This window comes from Sapajus apella, unplaced genomic scaffold (assembly GCF_009761245.1).
Source record: "Sapajus apella isolate SASKATOON/1434 unplaced genomic scaffold, GSC_monkey_1.0 scaffold79, whole genome shotgun sequence".
Lineage (NCBI taxonomy): Eukaryota > Metazoa > Chordata > Mammalia > Primates > Cebidae > Sapajus > Sapajus apella.
The window spans coordinates 1,824,061-1,839,157 of NW_022437019.1; the positions used below are offsets into that span (position 1 = coordinate 1,824,061).

A 15,097-nucleotide genomic window follows, 5' to 3' on the forward strand; every position below is an offset into this window, starting at 1 on the left:
CCAGCCTAGATCTGCATGCTGAGCCAGTAACAGATCTTTAGTACCCTTCTTCCCATTCACAATCCTCAGGGGCCCAAGGCTCTAGCAATTCCACATTAAAATGGTTTTGCTTCCAAACACTTTTCCCTGTGGCAGCCCTGTTCCTGTTCCCAGTAGTACACTCACACTCACTCCACATTGATCAGGCCCCATGTTTGGGCCAGACCCTGGGCTAGGCACAGAGGCCAGAGAGCTAAACAAACATAGTCCGGGGAAGAAGACACACGTATCAATGAGCAGTGGTTCCACAGCAGAATCAAATCATTCTCACTGGGGGCACTGGTGTCATGCTACAGGCACACCAATGATGAAGCAAAGTTATTTTTTGTTTTGGGGGTTTTGTGGGGTTTTTTTATTTTTGAGACAGTATCTCGATGTGTCACTCAGGTTGGAGTGCAGTGGCGTGATCACAGCTCCCTGCAATCTCCACCTCCCAGGCTCAAGTGATCCTCCTACCTCAGCCTCTTGAGGAGCTGGGACTGCAGGTGTGCACCACAACATCTAACTAATTTTTGGTTTTGTTTTTTGTGGGAGAGACAGAGTTTCATCATGTTGCTCAGGCTGGTCTTGAGCTCCTGGGCTGAAGCAATTTGTCTGCCTTGGCCTCCCAAAGTGCTGGGATTACAGGCATGAGCCACTGTGCTCAGCAGGAGCAAATATTTTTGCTTGGAGGACCTTGGAGGAGGAGGCAGTGTTTGATCTGAGACATGACCTGTGCCTCAGAAGCATTTTCTTAGGCTGAGCAGCGAGGAAGCCCTGGGGAGGAGGAGGCCCCATCAGCCAGCATGGAAACCACGTGGCAGGGCTGGGGTTAATGGAGGGCACAGGCTGAGCTGGCCAGCAGCTGAGGGGGCCAGGAGGCCAGTGCAGCCACAAAAAATGAGATCTCCTCCTCAGCATCAGTGCAACAACCTCCAACCACCCAGGAAGGCCGCCTTGGCCTCAGAGTCAGAGCCAGGGAGCTCAACCAAAGGTTTTCTAATCGGCAGAATTGGCAGCCACCAGCTTTTGGCCCACTAAGGCCCAGTGACCAGCCTCAGAGTGAGGATGACAGCCTGGGTTCAACAGGGACTTGCAGGCTAGATTTCATGGTCTCCATTCTGTCCACGCTTGATGTTGTTCATCTGCACAGCCGTAATCACAGGTTACAACAAGGCAATACTACGATGATGAGGTGCAGGTGACAAGGGCACATCAACATTCTATTCTAGGCCCCAGGGCAAATACACAGAAAAGCCCACCTGAGCCCCTTCTTGCCCCAGAATGTGGTCAGACTTCACTATTCCTTGGCACTGAGACTTGAGAGAAGGCCACACTCACCTGCCAGCAAGACCAAATGGCCACATAGGTAACAGACATGGGGAAAATGGGCTGGGGTCCCCATAGGGAGTGGTGAGGGCTGCAATAGCCTTGAGGGTGGAGCCCCATCCAAAGGAGCAGCTGACCTCAGCTCCAGCAGACACTGCCATGTGGGAATACAGATTATCAAAAGAAGCAGGACCATCAGGGTTTCTATGTGAGATATCTAAGTTTTTGAATGTTGGCCATTTTAAAACACAGCATGGGAGCTCTCTTTGAATGCAATGCAGTGCATGCTCTCCAAGTCTTGATTTCTGCAATCCTATCCACTGCCAAGGTCTTTGTCTCATTCGATCCTCACTCCTATTTTAGAGATAAGAAGCCTCATGTTAGAAGCCCAGAAAGTGGCAGAGCTAGGATTTAAATCCGGGTCAGTTTTCCACCCAAACCAGCTCTCCCACCGTGCTGGCTCTGGGACATGAAGGGCAGGGCCAAGAGAGAGTGGAGGCTGTGCTACAGGAGTAGGGGGTTGCTGCAGTGGGGCCTGAGGTTTTGCTGCCGACCCGAAACCTCAGAACCTGTGTTACTGTGAGCCTCTATCGCCACCTAGTGGTCACAACTCAACATCCAGGTTTGAGCAACCAGCACCTAGAGGAATAACCAACCCTTCCTCCCTCCCTCAGTGGCCTAGGGTCCTGTGAGACTTGAACTTCAGCCCTGCCTCCACCACGCCCACCCTAAGACTTCAGGCTGAGCACCTTAAGTCTCTAACTTCAAAAATGGAGGAAAAAGTATGCCTCCTTTTCCTGGGGGTTGTTAGGGTTAAATAAGAGAATAGAAGTTAACTGCTTAGCATAGGGTAGCACAATGCCTGGCCCCTACTACGGGATTAACACTGGTGCACCATTATTATTAAAAGCAAGAGAAAGCTGGGCATGGTGGCTCACACCTGTAACCCCAGCACTCTGGCAGGCCGAGGCAGGAGGATCACTTGAGCCCAGGAGTCTGAGAGCATCCTGGGCCACATAGCGAGACTCCATCTGTGCAAAAAAATTAAAAAAAATAGCCAAGCACAGTAGTGCACACCTGTGGTGCTGGCTGCTTGAGAGGCTGAGGCAGGAGGATCACTTGAGCCCTGGAGGTCAAGGCTGCAGTGAGCTGTGATTGTACCACTGCACTGCAGCCTAGGTGACAGAGCAAGACCCTATCTCAAAAAATAAATAAATAAATGAAAGCAGAGGCAAAAAGGCCATGGGCCACTCTGGCCAATTCCTGTGGTCATGCCAGTTCCAGGCAGGATGCATGCAGCCCTTCCCTGACAGCTCCAGAGCTCCCCACCTCCCAGTTGGCACCAGTTCAGTCTGGCCCAGTGAGGAAGACCCTCAGAGCTCCCTCCTCTCTCCTGAAATCCTTAAATATCTCTCCAGGAGACTAATTACTGGCGCTCGGGACCACTATATAGTCATTTCTTTTAGAATGAACCTTAGGTTGTTATTGTTTTTTTCCATTTTTTTCTCTACTTTTGTCACAGTAGAGCCATTTTCCCATTGTTACTTTATTTCAAAGGCCAAGATTTAATAATGATTTGGTTATTTTTTTCTTTTTTTCGAGACGGAGTTTCACACTGTCACCTGGGCTGGAGTACAGTGATGAGATCTCGGCTCACTGCAACTTCTGCCTCCCAGGTGTTCAAGTGATTCTCCTGCCTCAGCCTCCTGAGAAGCTAGGATTACAGGCGCCTGCCACCATACCCAGCTAATTTTTTTTGTATTTTTAGTAGAGACAGGGTTTCGCTATGTTGGCCAGGCTGGTCTTGAACTCCTGACCTTGTCATCTGCCCGCCATGGCCTCCCAAAGTGCTGGGATTACAGGCGTAAGCCACTGTGCCTGGCCATAATTTTTCCTTCAAAGGCAAGTAGAAATGGAGGTATCCTGACTTAGGGATGGTGGGGAAAAAAAAAAAAACAGAGCCTTTAGCCCTCCCTACCCTGAACCTCCAGGGACCCACAGTTTGAAAAACACTGGCTTTAGCCATTATATCCAGGACAACCTGGTTAAAAGGTGCCAGGAAGAGACAACCTGTTAACCCAAGAGCACCCACTGGCATAGATAACGCTATGGGAGGTTTGGATTTGGAAGCAATCCTGATTTTGAACCTCAGTTCCAGCACTTCTTAGCAGTGTGGCCTCTATCAAGTTACTTACCTTCCTTCCCTAAAATGGGACTCCCAACAGTCCTCTCCTCAGAGATGGGAATGAGCCAGTAGAAGTGTACAGAGACTCAAAGCCCTGGGTGGCTATAAGGTTGTAAAATCAGCAGGCAGGCTCTTCCAGGTCCCACTAACCTACTCCCCCACCCCAGCTGCTGCCACACCCAGCTCTTCCAAGCCCAGAGTAAAGTCAAGGAGTCATCATTTCCACCTTTCACTGAGCACTTGCCAGGTCTCAGAGGCCACATATTGCCCATTAACACCCAGTGTAGGTCTGAGCACGGTGGCTCATACCTAAAATCCCAACACTTTGGGAGGCCGAGGCAGGCAGATCACTTGCAGTCAGGAGTTCAAGACCTGCCTGGCCAACATGATGAAACCCTATCTCTACTAAAAATACAAAAATTAGCCAGGCTTAGTGGTGGGTGCCTGTAATCCCAGCTACTCAGGAGGCTGAGGCAGGAGAATTGCTTGAACCAGGGAGGTGGAGTTTGCAGTGAGTTGAGATGGCACCACTGTACTCCAGCCTGGGTGGCAGAGTGAGACTCTGTCTCAAACAAAAAAAGTGTAGGCCAGGCACAGTGGCTCACACTTGTAATCCCAGCACTTTGGGAGGCTGAGGAGGGAAGATTACTTGAGCCCAGGAGTTCAAGGCTGCAGTGACTGATGATTGCACCATTGCACACCATCCTGAGCAAAAGAGCAAGACCCCATCTCTTATTAAAAAACAACAGTGTTGTAAAATGAGTTTAAAACTCGTTGAATAGAAGCAGAAACAGGCTTACAGAAGTGATATGACTTGCCCAGGGTCCCTCATCTAGGGTGATCCCAGATCTCTCTCCACAAAGCATGACCTGGCTGAAGGTTATATCTGGAGCCTACCTAGGACTCTCCCATGTGGGCATCAGATGAGGTCCTCCAGGAAGCCTAGTGCTGGGGCACTGCAGAGCCCAGCACTTTGTCTAGGGCAGGAGCCAGTGACCACACAGTCCTCTCTCATCTGTGACTCCTGCCAGACCACTGTCTCCAAGCTGGGTACCCCTGGAGGCTGTACACCAGGGCCTGGGATGGCAAGAAGGAGAGAAGGAGTTGGGCCTGGAGCCAGCTGCTAGGCAGGAGCAGGTGGCATGTGTTCGCTGTATCTGTATGTGTCTATAATGGGAAAACAGCTGCCCTGGCTCCCTGAATCTTAATGTTGGAAGAGAATGCCTGAGCTGCAGCCTCTTTACAGCTCCCTTTCTGACAGGTGGCTGCCCAGCATCTGTTGACACACCTCCAGGGTGGTGAGCTCATTTGCATCCAAACAGCATCCATTGATAGGACACTTTGGGATATACCTGCATATTTTTTGCATTTGTGGTTAGAAAACTGTGTGAGGGCCCAAGGTCACAAGTTTATGTTCTCTGCACGGGGCCCTCCCTACCCCTCCTGCTTTTATCAGCCCATCTGTCATAGGCCTCTGCCTTGCTCTCAGCTTGCAACTTGGAGCAGCTGGAGGCTTCTGAAATAGAAATAGCTCTACCTTCATAGGGCTTCTTGGCTGCCCATCACAAAAGCAGATTCCTCAGTGGCCTCTTTTACCCACCACTCCACCTCCCACTACCCTATCTCTTGGCTAGACCTTATATTGGTTAGTTGTCATTTGATTTAGAGGAAAGGCTAAGGAAAGTGGAATGGAAGCTTTGTGAGTGCAGTTACCCTATGTGCCCTGTATGTCACTGATCCACAGCACCCGGGACAAGGTGGCCCACAGCAGATGGTGGGTGGATGAAGGATGGATGAAAGATGGTTGAAGAATGGATGAAGAATGGATGGATGGATGGGATGGATGGATGAAGAGGGTAAATAAGTAGGTGGGTAGGTGGAGAGATGGATAGGTGGATGGATAGAGAAGAGGGTGGATGGGTGGATGACGGATGGATGAATAGGATGGGATGGATGAAGAGGGTAGATAAGTAAGTGGGTGGGTGGAGAGATGGATAGGTGGACGGATGGAGAGGAGGGTGGATGGGTAGAATAGATGGGAAGGAAGGGTGGATGGTTGAATGGGTGGATGGACAGTTGGATGAATGAGTGGGAGGAGAGATTTCCCAATGGATTTGAGTGGGTCCTGGACTCCTGCACGTCCTCTGCCATCACTTTCTCCCAGGGATCAGCACTAGAGCAAGGATCACTAGCTTTGCAGACAATGGTACTTGTTAGTATTCTAAATAATACTAAAATAACTGCTCACATTTTCCCAGCAATTGACAAAGCACCATTTTTTTTTTTTTTTTTTTTTTTTTTTTTTTTTTTAAGAAATAGGGTTGTGCTATGTTTCCCACGCTGAACTCGAACACCTGGGCTTAAGTGGTCTTCCTGCCTCAACCTCCCAGCTTGTCAAGTAGCTAGCACTACAGGCACATGACACCATGCCTGGTTACAAAGCACTTTCACTTACCCTCTCTTATTCGAACTTCATGATAGTTCTGTGAGGTTATTCTCCCCTTTTTACAGATGAGGAGACTGTGACCGAGATGTTCTGTTCCTATGATTGGTTATGGTTCCATCCAGCAGCAAGGGGCTAGAATGGACTCTGTTTTCTTCACTACACCCCAATTTAGCCTGTCTTCTCCTAAGCATTTCTCTTGCCTTTTTGGCTGCTGAAATTTCTAAATCTGGGTTAGTCACTGAAACTGTACCTGCCTGCCTAATCAGTGCCATCCCTGCTGGGATCCTTTTGTTGGTGCCAACAGGGATTTGCTAGGGAGAATTCACGGAGAGAGGGAGCCTCCATATGTATCCCAGACACCTGAACAGATAAGGTAGAGCTCAGCCTACTCCTCAGAGAGCTTCAGGGAAGGAGGAGGTGCCACATTCCCCAACAACTCCCATCATCTCCCACCACTGTTCCCTCTTCAGCCCCTGTGGGAGGGTGAGGCGCTGGAAAGAGCAGAACTTGGAAATCAAAAGTGTTGCCTACAGATTCTGTCTCTTGCCTGAACTAGCTGGGTGACCTCAGATAAATCACTTACCCTCTCTGGGCCTTGGTGTCTTCATCTGTGATAAAGGGTATCTGGCATCCACTTCATAGAATTGTTATAAGGTTCAAATAAGTGAACCACTTAGCATCATGTCTGGCTCAACTGGGCCCTCGTTGAGTGTCTGCTGGCCCTGTTAGAAGCAGCATGGGGAAAGGGTATGTGCAGACTGAATATCCCATAACTAGCTGGGCACGGTGACTCACACTGGTAATCCTAGAACTTTGGGAGGTGGATCACTTCAGGTCAGGAGTTCAAGACCAGCCTGGCCAACATGGTGAAAAACCCATCTCTGCTTGAAATACAAAATTAGCTGTGCAAGGTAGCATGAGCCTGTAATCCCAGCTACTCGGGAGACTGAAGCAGGAGAATCACTTGAACCCAGGAGGTAGAAATTGCAGTGAGCCAAGATCATGCCATTGCACTCCAGCCTGGGTGACAGAGTGAGACTCCAAAATCCTCCAATGAGCATTTCCTTCAAGTATCATGTGGGCACTCAAACAGTGTGGGATCTTGGAGTTTTTCAGATTACGGACATCTGACCTGGGCCTCAGTTCAAATTCTTGCTCTATCACTTATCAACTGTGGTGCCTTAGGTAAATTCCTTAGCCACCCTGAGCTACTATTACCTCATTTCTGTAGTAGAGATACCAAACTTAACATAGCATGAGTATTATAAGGCCTTATTTCCCCAAATGTGGCATGCAACCACTGGTGGTACATGAGGTGACCTTAGGGGGGACAACAGCAAAATATTGAAATTTTAACTATAAAAGACGTTTTTTGTTTTGTTTTTGTTTTTGAGACAGAGTCTCGCTCTGTTGCCAGGCTGGAGTGCAGTGGTGCAATATCGGCTCACTGCAACCTCCATCTCCTGGATTCAAGCGATTCTCCTGCCTCAGCCTCCTGAGTAGCTGGGATTACAGGTGCGTGCCACCATGCCCAGCCGCCCAGCTAATTTTTGTATTTTTAGTAGAGACGAGGTTTTACCATGTTGGCCAGGATGGTCTCGATCTCTTGACCTCATGATCCACCTGCCTCAGCCTCCCAAATTGCTGAGATTATGATGTGAGCCACCGTGCCTGGCCAAGAGTTTGTTTTATATATACTAGAAAAAAATATTAAAATGACATCAAGGGCACGGTGGCTCACGCCTGTAATCCACGCACTTTGGAGGCCAAGGCAGGTGGATCACCTGAGGTCAGGAGTTCAAGACCAGCCTGACCAACATGGTGAAACCCTGTCTTAAAAAAAAAAAAAAAAGACATCAAAACATTATTTTTTAGAACAATGCTAACCTTTATCCTTATTGATATTTAAGGGGGAAATTGGACAGTTGAAATAAGTGTGTTGAGTAAATAGGGGTCCAGGCAGCATGCCAACAGAGCAGGAATTGAGAAGAGGGTCTGGGAATGGAGTTTGCTTAACTCTATGAAATAATAGAAAAGAATGCAAATAATGATAGCCAAATGCAATACCTGACCCTAGACTAAATCCTGGACTGGAAGGAAATAACTGCTGTAAAGGACATTATTGGGTCCACTACAGAATTAGAATACAGATGATAGACTAGATAACAATGTGGTATCCATGTTAAATTCACCAAAGTTGACAACTGCACGGTGCTTATGTAAGAGAATATCTGTCCTTAGGAAATGCACACTGAGGTATCTAAGGATAAAGGCTGTGATGTATGTAACTTACCTTTAAATGGTTCAGAAACATGTATGTATATATACAATGCAGAGAGAAATCAACCAAGCACAATGGAGTAATGGGAGAAACTGGGTAATAAGCATTTTCTGTAACTGTTTTTATTTTTACAACTTAACGTAAGTTTAAAGTTATTTTCAAATAGAAAGTAAAAATGTAAGCACTGCAGGTCAAGTCCACAGCCCAGGGCCCAGCCATGGAAGCCACTTAGTGAACTCTCCGGCTTTCTCCCCTTCTCTCCTGGCCAGTGTGGAGACAGTGAATGACGGGCAGTTTCACAGTGTGGAGCTGGTGATGTTAAACCAGTCCTTGAACCTGGTAGTGGACAAAGGAATCCCCAAGAGCCTGGGGAAGCTCCAGAAGCAGCCAGCAGTGGGCATCAACAGCCCCCTCTACCTTGGAGGTAATGCCCTCTTTCCCTACCACCTCCAGCACCTCCACTTCCCACCAGCCCTCTGTGCTCCGGTACCAAAACCCAGGCCACTGCCAAAGCCAATCAGGGAAAGCTTCCTGGAGCAAGGAACAACCTCTTGCTCCAAGCTGATCTCTAAAAGGGTGAACAGGCATTAGCCAGGCTATGGGAAAAAGATGATTTTGGACAGGTGCTTGGAAAGGGGAGAGAGCAGGACTCCTTCTGGAGACTACAAGTTGTGAGGGGGAAGGGCACAAAGCAGGAGGCAGGAGATGGAAGCAGGGTCTAGGCTCTGCTAAAGTCTGCCAGCTTCAGGTCATATTCCCTCTGCTCTGCCACCTCCTCAAACCCTGAGAGGTTCAATTAATGAATGTAGAAGAACAAGTTTGAGATTAAAATCAAAGGCCAAAAATGGAAGCAAGCCAGATGCCATGGCTCACACTGTAATCCCAACACTTGGGGAGCCCAAGGTGGGAGGATTGCTTGAGCCCAGGAGTTGGAGAGCAGCCTAGGCAACATAGTGAGACCTCATCTCTATAAAATAATAGCTGGGACTACAGGTGCATCGTAGCGAGCACCTGTAGTCCCAGCTCCTTGAGAGGGTGAGGTGGGAGGATCGCTTGAGCCCAGGAGGTTGAGACTGCAGTGAGCCACGATTGTGCCACTATCCTCCAACCTGGGTGACAGAGTGAGACCTTGTCTTTAAAAAAAAAAAAAAAGCCATCAGTTTGGCAGAGTCTGGGCCTGAAAGGCAGCCACTGCACCAATAGTTGTCAAAGGGTTAACTATAAAAAAAGCTACCAGAACCGCTCCTTCTGTCCCAAGATTCCTGAGACTTCACGCACAGAGTCCACCTGCAGATACTGGCACAGGCCTAGGAGAGGGCATCGTTAATGGGCAGTTCAGATGCAGGGAGGCCAGGGAAAGCTCTGGGCCGAGGGCAGCCCCAGAAGGACACCACTTCTCCCTGGAGGAGGACTATGCCCCACCCCACCAGCTCCAGGTACAGCCAGAATAGAACTGTGCCTGCCTCCAAGCCAGTCCCAAGCTCTGAACTGTAGAAGGTGGGCAGAGAGTGGTATAGAAGGGGAGAGAAAACACAAATCAGACTTTATTGAAAAGCAAATTAGGTCTTTACTAACAGCCTCTTGAAGACCCTGAGAAGAGGGGTACACAGCACAGAAGGCAGCGAACTGGTCTAAAAACACTGAACCCCAAAGTCTCATTGATCAAGCCGCTTCCCCAGACCTTATCTTCTCTCCGCAGCCATAACTTGCCTGCCCTGGGATCTCTTGTGAGGCCTGGATCAAAGGGCTGAGGGGCCTGGTGGGGATGGCAGGTTATTTGGTACACTTGCCTATGGGGGCGGTCCCCTCAGTTCAGCCAGTGGGGTCATAGCACAGTGGGCAATCAGATCATCTCATTTTTTCTAGGGAAGCCCGAGATACAAATTTTTATGGGGAGTTTTCTAATATTGCTATTAGCAACAAATTCACGTTTTTAAAGGAGTCCCAGTGCAGGATCAAGGATGCAGGTCCCTCTGTGGACAAAGTCCAAGGTTTTGGCCCATTAACCTCCTTTGAACAGCAGAGGCCCAGAGCTCTGATCATTTAGCCGTCAACGTGTTAAAAGTGCTTTCTCGCTCTGAGGACAGCAGTGTGGCAGGGGAAGGTCTTCAGGCCACTGTCCTGGCTCCCCTCCCACAGGCATCCCCACCTCCACCGGCCTCTCCGCCTTGCGCCAGGGCACGGACCGGCCTCTAGGCGGCTTCCACGGCTGCATCCACGAGGTGCGGATCAACAACGAGCTGCAGGACTTCAAGGCCCTCCCGCCGCAGTCACTGGGGGTCTCACCAGGCTGCAAGTCCTGCACCGTGTGCAAGCACGGCCTGTGCCGCCCCGTGGAGAAGGACAGCGTGGTGTGTGAGTGCCACCCGGGCTGGACAGGCCCACTCTGCGACCAGGAGGCCCGGGACCCCTGCCTCAGCCACAGGTCAGTGTCCCAAAGCCCTGGGTGTGTGCTTGGGCTCCCAGCATGGCCTCAGCCCCACCCCACCTGAGAAATAGGCACTACTGGATTCTGGAGCAATTGCAGTCAGGCTGCAGATAGGATCTGTGGAAGTGTAACTGCTTAAGAGTTCAAGAGGCTGAGCCTACTTACAGGGATCAGCATAAGAGGGCCTTGCCCAAAATACTTGTCTCTACCAGGTGGCCTTCAGAACCTGTCCAGAGCCACAGTGAGCCCCTGACTTCTCTGTGGGAATTAGAAAAAGGCACCCATGTGGGCAGACTCAGCCTGTGCAAGGCACCAGGGGTATATAACCACACACAGTCAAACCACATTTAATAGTTTAAGCAACTACTCATTCAACAAAGATTTGCTGAGTTCCTGCTATGTACCAGGCCTCAGGAGATCCAGTACTGTCAGTGTTAAGAAACTGGAATCAGCCAAAAATAATACCAGAGCCAACATTGGCAATGTGGTTGGCTAAACACATTGCCACATCAGTCAGGAAATGATCTGAAATCAGGAATAAGGAAAGGGTTTGAGCTTCCTATGTTGCTCTTGAGCATGCACACGTGTGTGTGTGTGTGTGTGTGTGTGTGTGTGTGTGTGTGGTGTGTGTGTGTGTGTGTGTGTGAGACTCTGTAATATGGATCCTGGCCCTGCATGTCATCTCAATAGGGAGAGTGATGTTTGTGATTCAGAATACAGGCTTTACTGTCATTCTTTTCCACAGGTGAAATGTACTGCCTAGGAGCAATAGACAAAGAGTTGTGATGAAAATTCAGAGCAATACTGGGTGTAAAGCACTTAATTCCTGGTACATAGCCAGGGGTACCTGTTGGTAGTAGTGGGGTGGTAGTAATTCTTATTTAAGATGCTAAAGCAATTAAAATGTATAGCGAATGCCTAGATTCTTCCAAGCAGTTGCTACTTGGCTACATGAGGTGTGTGTGTAAATCAGCAAGCCAGCCTCTGCTGTGGCCACAGCTCACAGTGAATGCTGGGTGACACTTGCAGGCTTCTGGCTGGTTGGCCAGGGGAGCAGGGTGGTTAAGAAAAGAGATAGATGCTCAGCGTAGGAAACGAAGAAGGCTATTGGACTGCATGCAGCTCTGGCTCTCCTGGTCCCTGGCTGGGTGGACAGAGGGAGTCCTGAGCAGCACCAACTCTGGCCTGGCTCCCTTTCCATCCTCCCCTCTGCCCCCAGCTGCAGCCATGGAAAATGTGTGGCAACCGGGACCTCATACATGTGCAAGTGTGCCGAGGGCTATGGAGGGGACTTGTGTGACCACAAGAATGACTCCGCCAACGCCTGCTCAGCCTTCAAGTGTCACCATGGGCAGTGCCACATCTCAGACCGAGGGGAGCCCTACTGCCTGTGCCAGCCCGGCTTTAGCGGGGAGCACTGCCAACAAGGTGGGTCTACGGTGCCTGCGGGAGGGAAGAAGCAGGGGTCAGAGTTGGTCTTCACATCCAGATCACCTCAGTTCCAGTTCTGGCTGTGCCACTTAAAGGCTAAATGACCTTGGTACAGTCACTTTCTGAGCCTCAATTTGAAAACAGGGGCAATACTACACCTTCCTGTATCAGTTATCTAGTGCTGCATAACAAGTTAGCCCCAAACCATAGCAGCTCTAAACATTTTTTAGCCCACATTATTCCTGTGGGTTGGAAATTCAGAAAGAGCCTAGCTGGGATCTCTTGAGGTTGCATTTGACACAGCCAGGGCTGCAGTTCTCTGTAGGCTAACCCAAAGCAGCAGAATCTGCTTCCAATGTGCTGCACTCCCATGGCACTGGGTGTCGGTAGGAGGTCCCAATTCTGCCCTGCATGAGTCCCTACATGGGCTCTAGAGGGTCCTCACACCAGGGCAGCTGGCATAACCCAGAGTGAACAGTCCAGGAGAGAGCAAGCCACATGTCTTACATGACCTACAACTGGAAATCACTCATGCCATCATTTCCACCACATTGCATTGGTTACATCGGTCAGTGAGGGAGAGGACCATGTAAAAGGCATCAGTACCAGGAGGTGGTAGTCACTGGGGGCCATCTTGGAGGCTGGTTACTGTGCCTTATAGGGTTGTTGGGAGGAGTATGAGATGTAAAGTCGGAAGCAACTCTGTCACAATGAAGAAGGTCAAGCTCTCATTTAGAATCTGCATGACTTTGACCAGCCTGTTCAACATGGTGAAACCCTGTATCTACTAAAATTATAAAAATTACCTGGGCATGGTGGCAGTCACCTGTAATCTTAGCTACTCAAGAGGCTGAGGCAGGAGAATCATTTGAACCCAGGAGTCAGTCAGAGGTTGCAGTCAGCCTAGATCAACCAGAGTGACAGAGTGAGACACTGTCTCAAAAAAAAAAAAAAAAAAAATTCTGCATGACTTTGAGCAGCATACTCTGGTTCACTTCCTCATCCATATAGGGCCAGCAGTGGTGGGTCGTGCCTGGAATCCTAGCATTTTGGGAGGCCAAAGTACAAAGATCGCTTGAGCCCAGGAGCTTGAAGCTGCAGTGAATGCACCACTGCACTCCAGCCCAGGTGACAGCATGAGACCCTGTCTGAGGAAAAAAACAAAGTGCAGATGACTCATGCCACCTCTGCATAGGGTTAAGTGAGGTCCTAATAAATAATGGATCCAAAGTTCAGATTCTTAAGCATGGACTTTTTAAAGATGAAACAAACAAGTATGGAAAATGGTCCTCAGCGGACCTCTGCAAGGAGAACACATGAGCAGAATGGATGGTTCTTTTCTCCACTTTTCTAGCTGTTGGCCTTGAGATGCCTTCAAAACTAATACAAACTGTAGCCATTCAGAGTGGCCCCCTGACATTGACCAGCACCACTGACATCACTCGGGAGTCACAGAAATGCAGGCTTCCAGGCCCCACCCCAGCCCTTTCGAGTCAGAACCTGCATTTTGCAATGTTTCACATATGTATCCAAGCTGAGGAGGTTGGTGGCGACTGGGGCAAACTGGGGATTGCCTGCCCCACCTAAAGCACTCAGCTTCAGCCATCACTGCAGTGCAATGTTGCAGGCTCAGCTTTGCCAGATCTCCTGGTTTTCAAGGAAACCAGAAATCCAAACTCTGAGGTGAAACCTCCTGCTTTTTGAATGTTGGCATTTAATTAATTTTTAGGCATATGTAGGGCAATCAAAATTAGCCTGGGGACAGGATTTAGTCCACAGTCTACCAGTTCGCCACATCTAGTTTTAGTTTTGACTTTAAGTTTGTTGCAGGAAGGGACCAAGCCTGCTTTTGTCATCATTATATCCTCAGAGCTTACGTGTAAGCCTAGCAGTGTCCTTTCCTGGGATAAGAAAGGCACCTGTTTGTAAAATGGATGGGTGGACAGAGGGGAGGGGAGGCAGACGGATGAGTGAATACATTCTTACTGTCTTCAGAGCACAAGTATTTCAGAACAGCCTACCTGAGAACTGCTCATGGTCCCGCTGGCCGCCTAGACCACCAATGTCCTGACTTTTGTGCCCTCTGCAGAGAATCCGTGCCTAGGACAGGTAGTCCGAGAGGTGATCCGCCGCCAGAAAGGTTATGCATCATGCGCCACAGCCTCCAAGGTGCCCATCATGGAATGTCACGGGGGCTGCGGGCCCCAGTGCTGCCAGCCCACCCGCAGCAAGCATCGGAAATACGTCTTCCAGTGCACAGACGGCTCCTCGTTCGTGGAAGAGGTGGAGAGACACTTAGAGTGCGGCTGCCTCGTGTGTTCCTAAGCCCTGCCACCTCTCAGACTCCAGCTTGGTGAGGTTGGGACAGCCATGTGGGACCCCTGGAGATTCAGCGTGAAGGAGATGAAGCTAGAGAGGAAGCTAAAGAAGAAGAGAATATTAAGTATATTGTAAAATAAACAAAAAATAGAACTTATTTTTATTATGGAAAGTGACTATTTTCATCTTTTACTATATAAATATATCACATCATCTGAGTATATGTGCCATATAGTGAGTTATTTTTACCAAGTTTTGTGTTGTGTATTTGTGTTTTTATAAACAGCTGTTTAAAAGTTTAAGAAAAAAAAGGACTAATAAAAATGCTTTAAAACAAAAGGATAAGAATAAAGAATGACAGCCTGTCTGAGGAAGGAGGAAGATGTTTTCAAGTTTCTGAAACGTTATTATGTCGGCAGTAAACCAAGAACTGCTCACTGAGATCAGAAAAAGGAATACGAGGAAGAGAAGGAAAGGATCTTTGTTTTTCAACTCCCTTTTTTTTTCTCCCCAAAAGTACCCAGCTTTTCAGAGTCCTGGACGTCAGTGCCCAAGAGGCCCCGTTCTTCCAGGAAAAGCTGCTGAGCCCTGGCCTTCTCAGTCTCTGCAAAATTGCTGTCCCTGTCTGTCCCAGACTCCCCTGCAGGATCTGAACCCACT

At 49.0% G+C, this 15,097-nt stretch overlaps 1 protein-coding gene across 3 annotated transcripts in view; it reads left to right on the forward strand.

Annotated features, from left to right (window-relative positions):
* SLIT3 (slit guidance ligand 3) overlaps positions 1-14,811 on the forward strand; it is a 627,018-nt gene extending 612,207 nt beyond the window's left edge. For all 3 annotated transcript variants that reach the window (XM_032252688.1, XM_032252689.1, XM_032252690.1), the window contains 4 exons: positions 8,529-8,683; positions 10,399-10,684; positions 11,907-12,115; positions 14,208-14,811. In XM_032252688.1, coding sequence (XP_032108579.1) covers positions 8,529-8,683; positions 10,399-10,684; positions 11,907-12,115; positions 14,208-14,443 — 886 coding nt within the window. In that variant the 3' untranslated portion in view covers positions 14,444-14,811. The remainder of the gene's footprint in view (positions 1-8,528; positions 8,684-10,398; positions 10,685-11,906; positions 12,116-14,207) is intronic.
* Positions 14,812-15,097: the final 286 nt, after the last annotated feature.